Source organism: Calypte anna, chromosome 11, assembly GCF_003957555.1.
Source record: "Calypte anna isolate BGI_N300 chromosome 11, bCalAnn1_v1.p, whole genome shotgun sequence".
NCBI lineage: Eukaryota > Metazoa > Chordata > Aves > Apodiformes > Trochilidae > Calypte > Calypte anna.
Window position 1 is genome coordinate 16,257,930 of NC_044257.1, and position 20,582 is coordinate 16,278,511.

Consider the following 20,582-nt stretch of genomic DNA (forward strand, 5'->3'; position numbering starts at 1 on the left):
AGTGAAACAAACACAGAGCCTTTAAAATCATTATTCCTGGTCTCATTTATGATTGAGAAAATATTTTGAGATCTTTCTTCTTTCATAAGTAGACCTAATAATTTTAAGGGGTTTTTTTTTGGAGATGATTCTGAATTCTTTATGAAAGGATTTCTCCCAAATGATAAATTCAACTCTCTGGTACCAGTTAAGGCAATTATTTTTTTCTGTCTTTAATATCTGCGTTCACTGAACAAACTTTATATGGCAAGTGATCATATTACTGTGATCTGTTTTGTTACTTCCATATTTCTTAAGATACTGTTGTGCTTGTAAACATGGTTGTTATACAGTTTTTGTTTTTTAAATGCCATAGAATTTTCTTGGTGTCATAGTAACAAACCTTCAGTTATGCAAGACACCTCAGTTACAAACAGGAGAGTTTTATTCTCTTTGATAGGCCCTGGATGGTTGATGGATTGCTACTGATTTGAGCTCAAAAATCAGACTCTTGGTATTGATTGGGCTGAGTTTCTCTATGTGTTTTGCATTGAGCTAGCAAGTTACTTAATAGTGATGGATTTATAAAAAGGTTAGTCAAAACAAAAAAAACTATCTTATATTTGAACCAGAAATATATTGATGAAAAGTGATCTTGCCAAGCAGGACACCACCACTTTTTGGTGATGTAGCAGAACTGAGTGAAGAAGTTTATGCAGGTCACATCTAATTGTCATTTTAATGAACAGTAAAGTTTTGGTTGAATTTTTGGATTCAAAATAACTTCCATTAAATTTTTAAGTCATCAAAGTCTTGAAATTTAGGAAATTGATTACATGGTGTTGTTGTAATTTGCAATTTAGGAGAACTGTGAGAGAAAAAGAGAGGTCTACTTTGTCTCCCGGATCAAAACAGGTATAGCATGGGTAAAGTCCCAAAATATAGTAACAAATCACAAGTGAGAAGTCTGTGGGTTTGGTTGGAGATCATACATATGAAAATGAGGCTCAGGAGTTGTTGCTGTTGGCTGTTGTAAAACAGCAAGTGAGAGTTCAGAGTTAAAGTGCTGGTGGAACATATAGTTTGAGGAGGAGATGCCTTTGCCAACATGCTCCATGTGGTAAATTAGAGCTGACTGATAGCTGAACAATGAGGCTCACTGCAACTACTAATTATACTTTTGATTAATAGTTTTAACTGGTAATGCTGTCATCAGAGCTGAAGACTAGTGAAGCATTTCAGAAAATTCCTGGGCTAAATGTAAGCAATAAAAATAAAAGAACATGAAATATATTCTGTCTTTTTAGGTGTCATTTGATGTGTGACCTATGTTGATCCTTTTGGAGCTATATTAGAATTGTTTGACTACTCAGAAGAGACTACTAATGTGTGTAGCTAGTTAATTTGAGGCTCATTGACTTAATCTTTATTCATAATTAATATAGAGAGTTGGTCAGCACTGCTGAGTCACAAAGATGTGATGAGAAGCTCAGAATAGGTGTCTTTGCTGTATCTTTCCATTATCTGTGTGGCTGCAAACTATTTTTCTATGGGAGTTATATGTGGAAACCATCCAGATGTTTCCTTTTCTCTGGATATGAAATCTTTTCCTTGCCATTATTGGCTAAGAAGAAAAAGCAACTGCAGTGTCACACTGAAACAGAGAAACTACTCCATGGTGGTGGTCTGGGATATGCTCATCTCTTTAGGTATTATTACCAGGAAGATCAGCTCTCTGAATTATAGAATTACCTGCCATAGACACAGAAGGATCAACTGGGCATAATGTGACATTTAGTAAAGCTGACTGTGGGCAAAAAGCAAAACCTCATTTAGGTGAGAAGAAGAGGGGAAGATAAACAGTGCTTTGTCACCTTCTGTGCTCCTACATCACTGGAACTGCTGAGGCTGGGCAAAGACTACAGGAGGAAATGAAAGTGCTAACTGTGAATATTTCTCTGATATATTCAGCCAATAAGAAGTCAAAACAGCCTCAATAATCTCACAGTTTACAACCTCTTATAATGACTTTGAGGGAGGCTGATAAACTCACTTTTACTGGTGTTTAAAACCAAACACAGTAGGTAGTGAATCATGCAGATAGCATTTCCAGCACCCTAACCTTTTATCATTAACACTGAAATATGTTGACTTTGGCTTAGGAAAGAGTCAACAAAGTGTAAAATGTTTACTAGAGAGAATTTGTTTTGGAAAGAGAAGTGTACTGCATGGAAGGTGCTTCAGTTCTGTGGTCAAACATGCAGGTTCTGGTTGGTGATGCAGGTACATCGTGTACTGAGAAAAGTAGAGTTAGGTTTAGCTGAGACTGAGAAAAGTTGAGCTAGATTTAGCATCAGAATAAAAATAAATCCATTCATCTGAAAGTGACTCTACAGGTACAGAATCTGGACAGAGTTTATCCTGACATGCTGTGTGCTAATAAAAGGGAAGGACAGCCCTTTGTACCATAACATGTTTCATAGCAAAGGCTCAGTGGGGAGTGCTTTGCAGCTCTGTGGTTTGAATGGGTTTCCCTAATGTTTTGCATTATTGACATCTAAATCATATAAAGAAGGTGCAAATAACCTTCATCTAGTTCTCTTTATCTGACCTCTAAAGACTAACCTTTAAAAGGTGACTTTTAAAAAGAAATTAGAAATTACCCTTGTAATTTCTTATTATAAGGGTGTGGTAAGTTCAATATATAAAATATGCTGACGTTGTTTCAAATGTTATAGGGGAGAGCAATTTATTTACAGAATAACAAGCTGCTTGGAAAATCCACTACGAAAAACTTGTTTCCAAACTATCACATTTTTGTCTTCAGAGACACTCATGTCCCAAGTGCTCTTACCCCTTCTTGGATGGGGCTTTGAACCACTCCTTGCTGCAGCTCATCAGTTCCAAACTGGTAGTGTAAAGAGGATGAGATGTCATTCCAGGAATGTTGACAGAGCCAGAAAACTGAGCAGCAAGGCAGAATTATGCTGCATGTCCTCCAGTCCAGAGTGGAAAGTCTTCTGTCCAAGTGCTCTTGTCAGTCCTGGGTGTGTTGCTTAAGATAGAGAAACCTTGTTGGTTACACCTGGGCTAGACTGGGAGAATCTTGAGTGGTCCTTGACTTCTAAGACCTCTTCCTACTCATTTATAGGAACAGATATGTTAAGCAATAGTAAAAAAGAAAAATATATATGTTTGATATTACCTGACATTTATACTGACCTTTATTTCTTATGCTTAAGCCAGATTTCTTGTCACTGATGCATTTTAGATCTTGAATTTGTTGTTGGTGATCTCATTGGCTATGGGCTCTCTTTGACACTGTTGCTTTTTGAACCCTTCTGTGAGATGAATTTTGCTAAACTCTTACCACTTCCTACATGCAGTTCTTTTTAAGCAGTGTAAATGGTGAGCCTCACTTAAATATTGCCAGGAGCTTTTTAAAATTGCAAAACCATCTTTCATTTTTCTTATTTAAGGGTCTTTGTTGGTTTTGTGGTACAGCATAGAACCTAAAAAATTCTGGCATGGTTTATGTCTTAATCCTTTATTTTAAGTCCTACTTCCTCTCTCTTTGATTTTCTTTAATATTTTTGTGGTGATTAGACTGGATTGCTTTGGTGAATCCTGATATGTTTCTCTCTTTCCCCACTCCTCCCTCTTTTTGAGGAGCTCAACATGTGTTCTCTTGTGATAGGGGAAGGTTTTTAATTAGTATTGCTGTGATCATCTGTAATTCTTTGGGTCTGTGTGAAGTACACATGGCTTCATTTGAAGAGCTGTATTGCTTCACAGATTTGAGGGGTGTCTTTCTCATTTGTTCACTGAGGTTATTTTTGGAGTGAGCATTCTAATTCCAAAACTCATAGATAATATTTTACAGGAAGTGTGCTTCAAAAGTCTATTTTTGTATCAGAGAACCTAAGAAATATGTAGCTTGCTGTTGGGAGGATGCAGAAAATCATTTTTAGTTGTGGTGGTGTATCCATGCAGCTGCAGAGTAGTGCTTAATGAGGGGAAAAATGAGACACTGAGCGGACAATCAGGTTTTCAAAGCTCTTTCAAAGGTGTTTTTACTTTAATAGGATATATTATCCAGTCTTGTAAGGCACTTTGAAAAAAATCACACTGTGAGCATGTTGGTAGCTTAATAACTTTTGTAAATCTAATTTTACAACACATGCTCAGCAAGAGATAGAATTTAGCTATCAGTCTTATATTTGGAGATCAAAAAACCTGGATTCAAGCTTCATTTAAATTTGAGCTGGTGTACGGATGTGGTGAAATCATTTAATCTCTTTTTCTTCTCCCAGATTTTGCCTATCAGATATATGCAATTGATTTTCTTTTGAAACATTGGTGGTTCCTTCACCTCTATCATAATCAGAGTGATTACAACATACCGAGTGCCTCAAACCCTTACTCCCACCTCTAAAACAGGGATGATGATTTTGAACCTTTTTTGAAATTTCTTGTATTGCTTGCACTCCAATAGTCCACATGTGCAGCAGAGTTTGCAAGGACACCCAGAGCCCTCTAGTTTCCTACACCAGAGAGTTTTGTGATAGCACCAGTGTCTTCCATTCTCTGCTCCCAGTTCCTTGCTTACTGTGACTTTCTCTGTTCCTTCTTTCCCTCAAAAAGAAAAGAAGAAAAACCAAAGGACTTGTTAGCCTTGCCAGGTACATTTAGGAATGCTTTCCTGACAGCTGCAGTTGTCTTTGTCCTCACATCATCTTTTTCTTTTACATTGCTCTTACAGCTTATCATTCCACTACTTTACCATGACCCATATCCCCCCAAAATTCCAGTTTTGCTGTTGAATGACATTGAGCTTCAAACATAAATTGCAGCACAATTTAAACAAACAGGTTTTATCTTGCTCTTCTACTGATACATGGTCTTGTTATCAAGCATTGGACCAGACAGTCCATTTTACTCTTACTTCCTCAATGAAAAAAAAAGTGTGAGTGCATAAATTAAATTATACTTTTTTTCAAGTCTAGTAGGGTAAGTAAATAGGCACTAATACTGTTTCTGGGTTGATTTTTTTTTTTTTTTTTTGGTGTGGTGGGTTTTTTTTTTTGCTTAGGTAGGCTTAAGTTCCAGGAATTCTTTAGGAGTGAAATAATATAAACCAGTTAAATATTTCTTCCCTGTTTCTTGCTTGGCAGACCATACTATGTTATGTTCCACGGATCAGAATGTTATGTTGTTGGCATTGACCTTTCAGACTATTTATGTAACTAATGATTTAAAAAATTAAGACCACTACCTTTAAGACTAGTGAAAAAAGAACACCTTTATTTCGAGTAATAAATTCCTCTTCCTCTTCACTAAACTTCCATTTATTTGTTTACAAAGCCTTGCATCTGGTGTGATCAAAGAAGAAGAAGTGACTCTTACCTAATGAATTCATCCTTTCCCATTCTTTTGGGAGACAGAAGTCTTGGGTGGCTTGAAATTTTTATTCCATTAATGTGCAGTTGAGAGGTGCTTGTGCTAAGAAAATAGGAACTCTGAAATAACTGCAGGGTAATTCTAGGACTGTAAGATAGGTCATTGCAGACCTTTATTTTAGTGAGGCATTAGCTAAAGCTCTTCAGCCTTTTTGCTTCATTTGGAGGTGCAGAACAGCTATAGTTTCATGGGTCATTAAGGAGTCTGTGTGGTGCTATCAAGTCCCTTTAAACAGAATTGTGCTTAAAGGTGGTTTGAGAAATGTCCTCACATGAGGAGGACATCACTAACGTAAGCAGGATTTAACTTGTGTATGCTGAAAAACTCCTGCACTTGCTCTGGAAAAAAAAAGGTTTGTTTTTTTTCTATATATTGCTTTTGATCTTTGATGTTTTTTTGTTAACTGAAGTTAAAAAAAGGGATAAAAAGAATGAAATAATTTGAATGATTTGTTTGAAATATTTACCCACCACAGTGCTTTCTTCAATTTCTAGACCATATGCAGTTAGGGTTTATATATTGCCCAACTTCCCGTGGTTACAGAGAAAAATTTAAGCATTCACAGAAGGTTCAGTTCCTATTTTAATTACTTTTCTTAGTTACACGTACAAAGTCCTGGAATTTGTTAATGACTTTGTAAAGATTAAAGATTTTGAATTAAATCTGTGTTTTCTGTGATAGGAACTTCAGTGGTTTTGTGTAGTAGCAAGACATATACACGTTATACATTTGTATTATAGTGATAGTATGAAACTCTCTGCTTCCTTTGCTTACTACATTTTCTTTATTATGGCAAGAAGTGTTGTCTAAAAAATTGATTTTTTTAATGTAAGTCAGTAGCAAGAGCAGATCACTGTGTTGTGCTTTTCTATGAATAACATCACCTCTCAAAATATTTCTTTCTGAAGAAAGGCACAAGGCAACAATGAGCATTTGAAGGCAAATAAAAAATAAGATGGTATTTTGCAAAATAAATAGGATAAAGTTTAGGAACACTTGAAGTGGAGACTTCCTTGTGATGAGCTGATAATTACAAAGATTTTGTATGAATTGGAAGCATCTTTGGAATAATTGGAAGATCTTTGTTAGGAGAGGAATTAATCAGAGGATCTATAGCACAGTATAGAAGGTATTTTACAGCTTAGTCTAAAAGAAAGCCTCATTCTTACAGAAGTATTTTTCCAACAAAACAAACATGTTAGAGATGAGATGTGTAATAAAGAGACACCTGCCTTGACATAAAACCCAAGGCAGTGCTGTTTCACCTCAAGTCTCCATAAGTATGAAGTGTACAGCAGAATACAATGAATCTATAATCATCATGTGTAGTGCTTTGGGGCTTTTCAAAAGTCCAGGTACTGAACATTAACTGAAAGGAAATTGTCATTGTCTTCATCCTGTAATGAACTTTTCAGGCTGCAACTGCTTCCATTCCACTTGTGAAGGTATTGCAAAATGGCAAATTAATAAGAGGTTATGTGACTGTTGTTAGATTAGAAACCAATAAAATTAGAGTAAGAAATTGTATATTTTTAAGGAATTGGAATCTAATTTTTGAAGTGGATCCATTAGCAAGATAAAGCCCAAGTGAGATGCCCACAGGAGCACTTAGAAAGGGGAAATAATCCCTCCCCACCTGAGCTCTAGCTCAGAATGCCAACCTGCATTCTCCCTCTGCAAGTAATGGTGTCATTTTTACCCCACTGCTGAGGTAATGGACACCCTGTCATCAGGGACTTCTTAAAATTATCCATACCTACTACAAGCAGTGGATTGGGGTTTTTTATCCTCTCCCTCCATCTCTTCTTGTATCATATACAACTTAGCTAATATTTTATTTAAATTCTTAATAAGATGAAAAATAATTGTGTTGTTTTCTATGTCTAAATTATAGTCTTCTTTTGTTGTTTTAGGTCATTATAGCAAATCTCTACTAAAATATTTCCACTATAAAGAGATTTTCTTTACTACTTTTTATGACCTGGAGAAGGCCAAATGTTTTTTCTTGCCAGGAAATTGCCTCCATGAAAGATCCCAAAGTCTATTGGCTTTCTTTAGTGCCAGTCCACACTTAAGAATTGATCATAAATAAATCAAAGAAAGATTCTCAATAATAATTCTAATCAAGTTAAGAGTAAATAAAACCAACAGTGATCTATGAGTTGAGATGAAGACAAAAAACTGTGAAGCATTTTGCCCTCTGTCACACACAACTTCCCAAAAGGCCCCACCAGCACTGCTGATGAGCTCAGCTGTGTTCTGTGGTGGGACTGTACTGGAACCAACTGGAACCAGCACAGGGCAGCCCCAACCTCACCTCAGAGCAGCCAGGTATGGACACCCAACCGACCCAAGTCCTCCTGACCACAGGGACCTTGTGCTTCTGGAAAGCTGCTGATTTCAGACACAGAACTGGCTGTTTTTATTTATTGTTGCTGAGTGTGAGGAACATGTACAGGAGCCATCTGTAGAAACAACCCACAGGATGCTGTGCTAAATGTTCTTCTCAGCAGCAAATTGGAAATTAAAATTAGAAGGCATTTAGTGACTAAAGAACCTGTATTAAACTTGGATGATAATTAAGTGGTAAAGATATATTCCATGTTTACTTATGAAAAAAACTTTAAATTTGTGATTTAATTTTGTGGGGGTCGTTGGCTGGCTGGCTGCAAAGAGAAAATAGACATTTATATGCAGAGAAGGAAGGTTGCTATCCAAAATTAACAAAAGCAATAAATAAATAGAAACAATTGATCTGTGAAGAGAAACCTTTGAAATTACTTTAAGTAATGGTAAGAATGAGCTTGCTTATCTTTTTCTATAAATGTTGCTGACTGCAGAGTGGAAAGGAATTGAGACTTCGTAAAATAAAGCAGAGTGCTTAAAAGATATTTAAATAAACTTAGTGAAGTTCTGGTAAAATCCTCCTGTTTGGGGTGATGAGAAAGATCCTTATTTCAGAAATGGTGGACAAAATTGGATGGGAAGTCAAGAAGTCTCTTTTTTAGAAGAGAGACTATTGAATAGTGAGAGTTCATCTGGACAAACAGGATGAAATTACTTACTGCCCGCACTTTTGGGGTTTATACCACTTTTCCCTTTTATTGTTGTTGTGTTTATTTTTTATCAGGGTTTCTCAGCTACGTTAGAATACCCAAAGTCTTCTTTGTGTGCTGTCATGGATACTTCTGTCATGGGCTTTAGCAGTTGTCACAGACTCTTGATTATCCTTTCTGTCAAAAATCAAAATGGAATTTAGTCTCAGGTGTTCCTGAAAACATGGTTAGATTACAATGAACATAACTTCTTCAGAGTGAAGACAATTTCATAACTTTTAAGTTGAAACATTGAAATCATAGTAAATCTTATCACATTTTCACATAATTAATAGCTACAGAGCTCTGCAGATATTATTTTTTGGTCAGTTTGCTCAAATCTCTCTATGGGGAAGGCTTTTCCTTACATTTATATTCTTACAATCAGGTAGGAACTTAGATACTTTCTAACTGTTCAGTTTCAATCTCTTGCTATCAAAAGAATGAATGCAATATCTTTCACTCATCTGTCAAGTTTTAATATAAAAACTAGGTAGGCTTTCCTGCTTCTTTATTGAAAGACTGCAATCTCACACTTCTGATAGTTAGGCACAATTTAATTTTCCACCTGGTTTTATTGTCAGCCTCTTCAAATTAATTTTCTCTCTCTCTATTTTTTTTTTTTTAATGCCAATATTGTCTCTTACTTGAATGCTTCTTTCTCTTGCATATGTTGTGGGTTTTTAAGTAATGATAAACTTTTGTCACTGTTTTGTTGCTTTTTTGTTTTGTGGGCAGGGGGTCTTCAGGGATCTGTTTGGTCAGGCAAAATAAGATATAAGGCAGCTTCTTTCAGAAACTAATTATGTAAAAATAGGTGGTCATTATTTTGGTGCTGCATACTTTTATTTTGAAGCATTTTAGAAGAGGAGGCTTAACGTGGTGGTGAGCTGACCCATAGTGATTAGAACAATGCTGGAAATAAAATAAAATTGAGTCTTCTGCCATCTTAATGAAAGGAAGGGGAGATCATGGAACCATTCTTGTGGATCTCTCACACCAACTTTTTCAGCCAGCTGGTCTCAGATGCAGTCAAGTTGGTAGGAATAAAATAAAATAAATTATTAATAAGAATATGTTATCTTCCTACATTTGTCTGATAAAAAACCCAAAAAAAACCCAACCCCAAACCCTCAAACCCCCAGTGTTAGATCAGCTTTTGCTTTAGAAGACTTCGAGTTTTGATAAAGCAGCTGAAGTAGTTTTTTAAATTTAGCAAAGCCTTTGTTCTTTCCAATGAGCAGCACAGTCACTTAATATTTAGAGATAGATTAAGAGCAAGTTATCTTGAATTTGAAAATGAATTTGCTGGAATTTCACAGAGCCATATTGCTATTCTGCCATTTCCCAAAGCAATTAACATCCTTTCGATGAGTCAACATGTACTGAGATAAATCCTTTTGTCAGCAGTTTCCAACTGTATCTAAAACTGTATCTAGGTATAATGCAGTTCAGTAATAAGCCTGCATTTTCCTTCCCAGTCCCCATTACATTATACACAATCCCAAGATTACTACATTGGCTTCAGAGTACAGAGCTAAAGGAAATTGGAAGGGGTTGTGTCCCATAAAGCTGCAGCTTTACCAATGCCACATGAATCAGTTGTCTTCATGTCAGATTATCTTTGCTTTTAAGCTCCTAAACTGTAAAACAAATAGGGCTAGGGAAAAGCTTGCAAGAACAGCTGCTAGAGAAGTGAGGATCAGAAGTGAGTAGATATTAAAATGGCCTGTGACACTACTTACAAATAGTGCACACGATAGTAGATAGTTTGCTCATAACTCATACTCCTACTTACACCCAGCATATTGAGCAGTAAAAGTGGGATGCATTTGTCAGCATAACAAAAATACAGTGAGGTGTGTCTATAAGTCATCCATCTTATTAAGGAATTAGAATTCTGACCTAATTTTTTCCCAGTAGGATTTGTCACTAGTTTGTAAATAACCTACATGGTATAAGACATGGCAGTGAAGAATAAATGAGCAGAATAAGCAAAATGCCCAGACACTTGCAGCCCATGCTACTACCACTTCTCAGGGAAAGAGTGGAAGAGCATGATGTTAACACCTCTGTTAAGGTTATTTTTCTGGCTGGCTTAACTCCATGCAAGGGTTGAGTTCAGGGATAGGCAGGGTGAACATCTCAGCCATGTCACTGATAAGGTTATTGCTGTGTTTTACTGACATCTTGGTGAGGAGGGAGAACTGCAGTCAGAGCATGCAGGTACAACCCACATTGACTTTGTTCTCTGAGAAGTTTTGGCATGGTTTGCTCTCATGATTGATGAAGTTTTGGTAACTCATTGTCACTTCCTATTGCGAGAGGGCTGGAGTGTTGAGATACATGGGATAATCTTTATTTCCAGTTTTTGGAGGTAAAGGAAGTCTAAACAAAGCTGGAGCTGCATATGTCAGGACATGCTCAGCAGGTGCTTTCATGCATTAGAATGTGAATGTGTGTGTGTGTGTATACCTGCTGATATAAGACTCCATATGTGCTGTCCTTCCAGACCTTATTAGAAAAGCTGGAGAAGCATGAAAATTATCCAGCATAATAATTTGTGCCATCATAATTGAGAAAATGTATTTAAGGTCTAATGCATCCTTGCTTTATTTTTTAAAGGCTTTTACCTGAGCATGGGTCAATTATTCAGTGATAGTTCTAAATGTGTATACTCTAAATATGCTTGGATAATGGAGAGAAACAAATTCTAAGCAAACCTTCACATAATTAGTATAACATTTACAAGGGTTCTTTTTTTTTCAATATGATGTTTTCCAGGTGCCACGTGGTGTCTTGATTTAAATGTAAATCTGTCTTTCTATTTTACTTTGATTTAAAATATGCTCTGAACATCAACCAAGGAGATGGGCTGAGAGTGGTGTCCTTGGCAGGATCAGGTTACAGCAGCACTCAGCTCAGCTATTTTTATTTTTTTTTCTCACTCTGATAGCAAACTAATGAATTTACTCCTCTCTTTTTGTTTATACAGCTTGAAGTTGAGATCACAGATGCAAGTGGGAAAACCATTGATGGTCCAGTTCGTCTGGATATTTCTGTTATTGATCAAAATGATAACAGGCCAATGTTCAAAGAAGGCCCCTATGTTGGTCATGTCATGGAGGGCTCCCCTACGGGTAAGTGCCAGTCGTATTCCTACAAATAACACCTGAACAAATTCGGGGTTGATAACAGCACTATTATCGTATTTTATCGCTTTTCTCGCTGATTTTGTGGTTCACTGAATCCTTGAGAAGCCTTTTAGGACACTAGGTAATGATTTTTGAAAAACAGTAAAGTCTCTGCAGTGAAAAGGAAAGTGAAATAACAGTTCTGAAGGAAAGCTTAGGTTTCGATTTTCGTTTTTTTATTCGGATCTCGAATCAATGAAGACAACCCCAAGGATATGATTAGGATTCAGACCAAATAACATGTAAAATTTCTGTTCAGAGTGGGAATTCTACATTTTCTCTGCAAGGTCAGCTGCTGGAAGGATAATTTTTATTTGTTTATATAGCACATGGCTAGATAAATAATAAGAATAAATGGCAAAAGCGTTATGAATATGCTAGGAGAGACTGAAATACTGAAGGGTGTTACTTGTGCTAATTCTGATACAACAACTGCAACAAAGTAAAAACACACTTTGAGAATTCAAGTTAATGAAAATGTTTTGATTAAATTCACTGTTGGATTTTCTCTGATCATGACATTCTGTAATTGTTCCAAATACTAATTTGGGTGCAAACAACCATCCTAGCTAAACTCCTCCTGCAGGTGAAGGCTGAACTACTTTGTTTTTTTTTTTTTTCAACTGTAGTCCTCAGCTGTTGTGCAGTTTTGCTGTGAGTTATTAAGCAGCTGGTGCATTCCACTCTAGAGATTTCTCCACTGCATTTGTAAGCAGTAACTGTATGAGCAGATTATGTTATGGAGGTAACCTGGATCTTGGTGAAAGAAATCTGGAACAATAGAAGGCCCCATTAAAACCAGTGGAGTGGCAGTGATTTAACTGAGATCAGAGCTGTGGGTTATGTACTTGTGTATCTTTCAATACATCATTGAACACAGACCTTATCCTCTGTATGCAGTTGAAGCTGTGAGTGCAGACATAAGGTTTTGGCTGTATAGGCATGCAGAAATGTTTTAAAATAAAAGATAAACTCAAATTAGATTTTTATGAATACTTAATATTCATTGGAGCTTAACGTGGCAACATGTGCTCTGTTTACTCTGAATGAGGACAGACATTGCCTTGCCCTTCTTTGTATTACATATTGATAGAACACGAAGTCATTCTTTGTCCTTATTTTATTATTTATGTAGTTTCTAGAAATCATGTAACCTTTTAGTGAGCTTTGCATTTGCCCATATAGTTTTCATTATTTGGGAAACTGTTGCAATGAAATCCATTATGAGCTGCTCCTTCATCAGATTAAAAAGGGTGTTCAGCTGAATGTTTCCTTGTGACAAGCATGTAATGAAGTCAGTATGGCTGCAAGTGGAATGCTGACTCTTTCCTGTTGTTGGTCTGGAGAACATTCTTAATTTTCAGATAATGATTGCTTATTGGGAAGTCAAAAGAAACTTTCTTACTGTCCCCATTTCCTGCAGTGCTGTAACAGGAGTTTCATAATTAACTGAGAGGATACTGCTAGCAAATGTCAGAGATCCCTTGGCAGAGTCAATAGCATGTAGCAGAGTGTGACTATCTAATCAGGCCAAGGGACCAACTATATTACATTTTCAGTTAAATTACAGATTCTTCTTGTCATGCCCATTTAGGTACACATCCCTAGACCACTGAGTTGGATGGTGCAGTTTTAGTAGATTCACAGCCTCTAAATCCACTATTTTCATAAAAGAAAGTGATGCCAAAGGGCTCAAACTCTGCAGTGTTAAAGCTTCAATCTTGCCAGTAGGATCTGAGCTCTGGCTATGAGCTCCTGCAAGTCTTTTAAGCAGCCTCATCACTCTCTCCATCAAAGCAAAAGTTCACCCTTGATGTACCCACAGATGCCTTTTCCAAATGACATTTACTCTACTGTCTAGCTTTGTTGATTCTGGGCTGTGGGGCAGTATTTAACTGTTGCCTGCTATGTGTTCTTTCCTTACTCAAACTCTAGATTAAATTCATTTTCTCTTTTCTCTTTTTTCATTCACTCCCTATATGTTGCTGGCTTAGTAGCCATGGTTTTCAGTCCAGCTTCCAGTAAATTGATATTTAATGTTTTTCATTCATTTTCTCCTGATCCACCTTGGTATTTATCCATGTAGCATTTGGCATTTTGATTGTGATTACCTATTAATCAGCATTGAGTAATTTCTCCTAACTTCATCTTTTCCTTTTCCTCTCTCTCTTTCCCCCCTCTATCCATCCCATTCAACTTCATAACTTCAGTTTTCTGGTGTCAAGAATACCAATGCTTGCAAAATTATTGTGTGCAAAAGAAAACCTGCAGAATCAATGTTAAGCAGAATCTGTCATAGTTCTCTCTGCTGATGACATCAAGTCAAACAAGATTTCATGTTGTTTACAACTGTTTCCCATAGTTCTTTTTTTAATTTATTTTATTTTATGGCATATATCTTAAAAATATTCATCAGGTTCTGCTGTCTTGCTGCTCCCAATCAACTGCTGCACTGCACAGCTTCACAAAAATCTGTGTGTGTGTGTGTGTTTGCATGTATGATTCCTGATTCCTTCTTATTTCTCCTAAAATTGTACCGTTCTATTTCTTTTTCTGAAGTTCCACAGGAAAGGCTTTGCATTATATTCATAATAAATACATAACCTGATTTTCAAACCCATTCATTGAACCAATCTTCTGCTGAAAAATGAATAATGCTTGTAAAGGACCCAGATGGTATCTTGTTTTAAGTTATTTAGTGCAAGGTTTCTGTTCTCCTTTGGGGCAATAATTTTAGCAGTCACAAACCCACTGGAATTTTCTATTTACTTTCCACTTATTCACTCTAAAATTGCACTTCCACTTTCTCTATTATTCAGAACAAATATCAGAGGTTTACTAATAAATAAGAGAGCATCACAAATTGAAATGTATAAAGCTTAATATTCAAGTTTATATTGGACTTGGTGTTGCTGCAAGAGAAGTGTTCCAGGTTTTTGTTTTCCAAAATGGCTTTTGATCTGAAGGTTTAGTTTCCTAAATAGGGAAATACACAGAGCTCACAAGATTACAGTGAAATGTGTCAAGCCCCTGTTAAAAAACTTTTCCACAGGTGATAGGTACAAGAAGGGAAAAAAAACCCAAACCAAACCAAAAAGCAAATAAACCCTAAAAAAACATCAAAAGCAAACATGGAGTCAGTGTGTAGCTTCTGTATTTACATGAACTCTCTATGAATAATTGAAGAATCTCTTGTGCATAGTCCCTGTGAGGCTGTGTTTTTGGTGGTGTTTTAATACATCTTTGATATTAGTGAGGTCATTCACCTTTTTTGTGTGAGATTTTTGAACTCACTGTTCAAACACCAGTGTTTATTTGGACATAATTTGTGTGTCATCACTTTAGCAGAGAAACAAATACCTGGGTGGAATCACTGAGACTCTAAACTTGGATATGCACTACATGAATAGATATTCATCTGCATTTCAAGTTAGGGCTTGCCAAAGTTCCTAATAAATGATAAGAAATTGTGAATGCTAGGTGATCTAGTATCATATTTCTTTCTGATATATCTTTCCTGGAAAGAATTTATTATATAATTAGTTACAGCTAATCAACTTTTAATATAGAATTGTCATTCCTGGAAATAGTCAAAGTACAAAAACTACACTCAAATATATGCTTAAAGTGACTATTCATGTTTCCAGATTTCTATTAGGAGAACATGTCCTAGACAAACTGCAAACATGGAGGCTTTCAATTAAAAAAAAAAATCAGTAGAGAAGTAATTTGCAATTTTTTCATTTATAAATTCTCTAATTTCTGTTTGAGACTGAATTCAGAATATATTTATATATATAAAAAATAATATTTTTGCTGGATTCAGTGACACCTGTGGCTATTTTTCAACTGAGTGGAGGGTTTTGTCTTATCTGTACTGCTGAGTCGTCATATTTTGGTTTTTAATTTATCACCCAATTTAATTACTATAAGCCTCTGATCTGCAGCTCTAGAGTTAGGGCTGTGTTCCCCTCAGTACAATAATGAGGGGAATTAAACTTATGGATTTGATAGCCAGGCAGGAAGATTTGGACCTCTCACTCTTAAAAGGTTGGAAAGTGAAGGGTGGTTACATGAACTTGGCAGCCATCCCCTGTCATTTTCTGGAGGTGTTCAACAAGTTCAGGTTACTGTGTGTGACAAGATATGCACTGATTAATAATGGCAAAGATTTCCACCCAGTCTAATTTGCTTGTAATTTTTGGAAGAAGTTGGGAGGAATAACCCATTAAAGTATCATCCAGTAATTAAGAGGTGCCCAGCCATGCAGGTGTGGTTAAACCACTACATATTGAGCAAATTAAAATAACCTCATGTGTAACAATTAGCAGCTCACTCAGACTGAGGACGTGGTACCAATGCCTGCAAGCAGGAGCCTGCAATTCACCCCAGGGTTCAATTATTCTTGATTTTCAGCAGAAATAGGTTAGATTCAGAGAGGGCTTCAGATCAGCTGAGGTGCAGAGACCAGAATTACTGTCCTGCTGCTGAGGACTGGAAATGATGAGCTACCCTCCTCTGCAGCTCCAGACAGAAAATTCCCTTTACATTTTTTCTTATTACTGCCCAACTGATTTGTTTGCTCACCACCTCTCCTCCTGAACTGAGCTTTCATCTGCACTCCTGTAGTCACACGCCATGATATACCAAAAATTAATCTTATGTCCAATTCAGCCTAATGTTAGAGGTTATAAATGCATTATAGTCTCTCTAGCCTGGTCATTTTGTGTAGTACAACGTTCATACTTCTGTGCACAGAACAGTGAAAAAAGTGGTGGTTACCTGGTTTGACTCTTTTTACCTTACAGCTGAGGTTTGTTAAATGAAACTAAGTGTGTTTCTTAATTAAAGAACAGATGATTTAGAAAAAGAAATTATTGAAGTCCTTGCTGGTATTAAAAAAATAAAGTCTCAGGAGAGTTTAACCCAGATTGTAATTCTTTGCAAAGGGAAATTTTTGCACTAATAAATTTACCAGTAGTTTTTGCACCTATTTTTATATATCTGCTTCTGCCCTTAGGAAAGTGTAGGGTGAGCTTTACAGGTTCCAGCAGCTATAGACACACGAGACAACTTCATCCTCATAATCAGCTCATTGGAAGATGCTGCAGTGTCAGGAAAACATCTGAAAAAATGCATTGCTGTATGGTGTGCTGCAGAGGAGGATGCAGCCCTCTTGATAGGGTTTTTTTTTACTGATATAAAACCTCCTTTTTATGCTGATGTACTTTGAAACCATCATTTCTAGATATTGCCTTTCCATCAGCTATTTGCAGGCCAGCAGCCCTGCAGGCTCTATGGTGAGTTGTGCTTTAAGGCTGTCAGCACCCACACTGCTGTATTTCACTCGTGCACCAAAAGGGTGATAAATGCTCACAGGTTGCTATCATGTGCCATAAATTTATGACATGATTTGGAGACTGCTGGCAGGCTGTGCAGTAGTTGAAGCCCTACACCCCTTCCCTGCTCCTCTCACTCAAGCAAACGTAAATCCTGGAGCTGTGTTGCCAGGGATTCCAGCAAAGGACATCATTCCTTTGATAGCTGAGCTATGGTCACTGCTCCAAGTGCTGAATGGAAAAGGCCTGGAAATTGTCAGTGCAGGTGGGATTTGCTTGCCCTAGCATAGAGTCAATAGACAGATCCATACTACCTCTTGCAAAAGAGATAAGTGGTTAAATACGAAGCTCCTCGTTGCAGAATAGCAGGATTATTTATTCCCTTGCAGGTGATTCTGCTTATTTTCCCCAATATTATTTGAAAGATATTCTCAGATAGTGTCTTTAAAAAAAACCCCACAAAAAAAGAAGATAAAACAGATTGTATTTTTAAACTATGGAATCATAGCTTTCTTTGCTTCTTCTATTTCTCCTTTTATTTCATGCTCTCAGAATCTCTTTTCCGACCATTAAATGTAGTACTTGGGGTTTAAACTGTAGTCTGTAGTCCCATGAAGTCCAAGGATAGTTGGACATTCTTTTTGTAACACTGAAAGCAGTTCTGATAGGAAGGGAAACCTTAGTGAGAATGACCAAATGAATAGTTAATAAGTAAACAGAAGAAATCATGATAGGTAATTATTTTTATAGTATGATAAGTTGATTTCTTTATGGAAATATTCAAAATATTTTTTGCTCACACATGTTCAGCAAAACTTCTAGAAAATGTAACTTCTTGTCTTCATTAAAATTACCTTTTTTAAAGTACAGAATATGCCTATCTTTGCATGCAGCTATTCATTTGTACAGATAGTTGCTCTAATTGCAAGCATATTTCCATGTAGCAGCTCTCCATGGCAGACCACCAAAAATAGATGAGAAATTATTTTTTGGGGTTTTTTTAAGGAAATCAAGTCCTGTTAGTGAGCAACACCAACATGCATGAAAGGAAGTTTTATTTAAAATGACACCCAAGAATATTTTGGTAAAGTTTAAAAGCACACAACAGAGTGACTGTCAGCTGGGATACTGGTATATAAGGTACATGAATACACATTATGTGTTTTCTTCCAGACTATTTGAGGTTGTAATTTTATTATGTACAAAGCCAAACAGTATTTCTTGGTCTCACTGCTTTAGGCTTTAAAAGGGTTGATTCTACTTGGTCATACAGGGGAAGGTGAGATACATGTTTCTCCATATTGGGAAGGGGCAAAAAACCCCACATCAACCAAAACAAATCCAAAAAAACCCCAAAACAGAAAATTCAGGTTGTTAAATCTTTATCTTCTCACATGAATATGTTTCTTTTTAGCTGCAAGCTGCAGTCTCTGATCTGTAGTGACATAGAGCTCCTTGGGGCTTTGCAAACATTGCCAGTGTCTCAGTATGTTTTTAGAACCTGAGTTTCATGCTGCTTGATTTTAAAAATTCTGTTGAACAACCCTTCTCTTTTACCCTTGGCAATAATGAATATGTTATCTTTCTTTACAGCAGTCTCCAATTTTTAACCAGGTACTTACTTAAAAGTTTTTCATCCATCATGCCATCAATCCTGTGCTCCTGTGATGCATCTGAGAAGTTAGGGAGGCACCTGAAACACTTGAGCAGAAGGGAGTATTAATGAGAGGTCTCTGATTTCCTGCTAAATGACAATTCTTTGTGCCAGCTGAGACTGACATGTTGTGAATCATGATGTACACACATCAGTGGGTGTAGCAATGTCAATGAAACTCATCTTGTTGCTATAAACCCCTCTACTACAAATCTAAGTCTCTGGAATCCAAATTTGCAACCATTACTATTTAGTGTAGCAAAAATCATCCTGGCTACTCCATCACACCTTTGTTTCAGAATATGTAGATAATGTAGGGCTGGAACCACTGATGGAATACACAGAAATTTCAGTAGGACATCAGCATCTCAGCTGGATTCTGACCAGGATTTTTATTTCAAAATTTTATTCACTACCTTAATTTTCTTTTATAGTGTGTTGCAAGAACCATTAATTACTGTCACTTATCTTCCTGTAGTTTGAATTCTTTAGCACCTGCAGCTCCTTTGCTGGGAAGCTTCATAGCTCAGTATTTCTACCCAAATCACTCTCAGTAAATTCTCTGATTCAGCACCTAGGTAGCATTTTTTACTCTTCAAAAAGTTCTTCTCTAGGGTAGAGCACCAATTATAAAAATGCAATCACAGCAGTTGCATGATATTAAAATAAAACTTATGCAGTAGCATAAAATAGCAAATCAAACTGTTAAACAATATAGAATTCCTTTCTATATGCAAGAATAGGTTCTTACTCCCATAGGCTATAGAAGTGCTACAGTCAGAAGAATTTTAAACATTTGCAGGATTGTGCTGCTTTTAAGCTTGCCTTGGAATGAACCAAGTGTGAATGTAAGACAAGGAAGCAGCTTTAAGCACTGATCTGTTTCAATTGAATTTGATTTACATTCTTTTCCATTCAAGGAGCTGAATGGAGAGATCGTTGTTTTAAGCAAAAAAAGTGGTATCCAGGTAGTTGGTGTCCAGGGTCTGTGTTACACTTGTGTAATAACACTAACACCAGCAGCAACTAAATAAAAGTGTTTTAAAGTTTTCAGATGACAATTTCTGTAATAATTATACAAACAAATTTGAGGTCTACTCAGACAAATCCTACTGGGGAGAAAGCTCATACCCTAAAACCACAAAGAGAATTCTTGATAACTAAAGAGTGGCCAGACAGTGAATGAACAACTTCTCATACAAATCATATAAGCCCAAAACTACAAATAACATTAAACAGATGGAATTACATTAAAGCAGGAATATAGAGAGACTGCAATATCTATAATGCAGCCCTGAATAAATGGATTTTACAGTGCCTATCATCACTGCTGTGTAGGAGCAACCTATACCATGTCAGTTTTAATCTTATTGGTTTAAGAAGCAAAGTTTACAACAAATGTAAGAATGATATTGTGGGCAGTACTGTTGTTGTTCTATCAACCTTTTGTGCTGATAAGTGCTCCCCAGATCTGGTCAGCCAGGCCTTGCCCATGAGCTCAGCTCCCAGCTGAGCAGAGAAGGGCCAAATCTATGGAAAACAAAGGCAGCAGAGGCACATCAGCATTTTTTGACAGTGTAATGGATCATGAAATTGTATGTGTTACTGCTTGGGCACACTTGTAAGCATTGTTTTCCAAACTTTTTGGGTTTTAATTTAAACAGTTTTGCTTTTTTTGAGTTTTTTGAGGCTGGATTCTATCATAGCTTCTGGCCACAAAAACCTAGAGTGTTCAAAATAAGAATAAAAGATGGACATGCCTCTTGGGCTTGTTGCAATTTTGCTTCTTTGGCAGTTTAATTTTGGGAGGTTACACTTCCAGCAGGCTTGGGATGTGCTGCAGGCTTACTGAAGAACTAAA

General features: G+C 36.6%; 1 protein-coding gene across 1 annotated transcript in view; it reads left to right on the forward strand.

Annotated features, from left to right (window-relative positions):
* Positions 1-20,582, forward strand: part of CDH13 (cadherin 13) — a 407,424-nt gene that overhangs the window by 221,612 nt on the left and 165,230 nt on the right. The window contains exon 6 of the mRNA XM_030457618.1: positions 11,530-11,674. Within this exon, the coding sequence (XP_030313478.1) occupies positions 11,530-11,674 (145 nt within the window). The remainder of the gene's footprint in view (positions 1-11,529; positions 11,675-20,582) is intronic.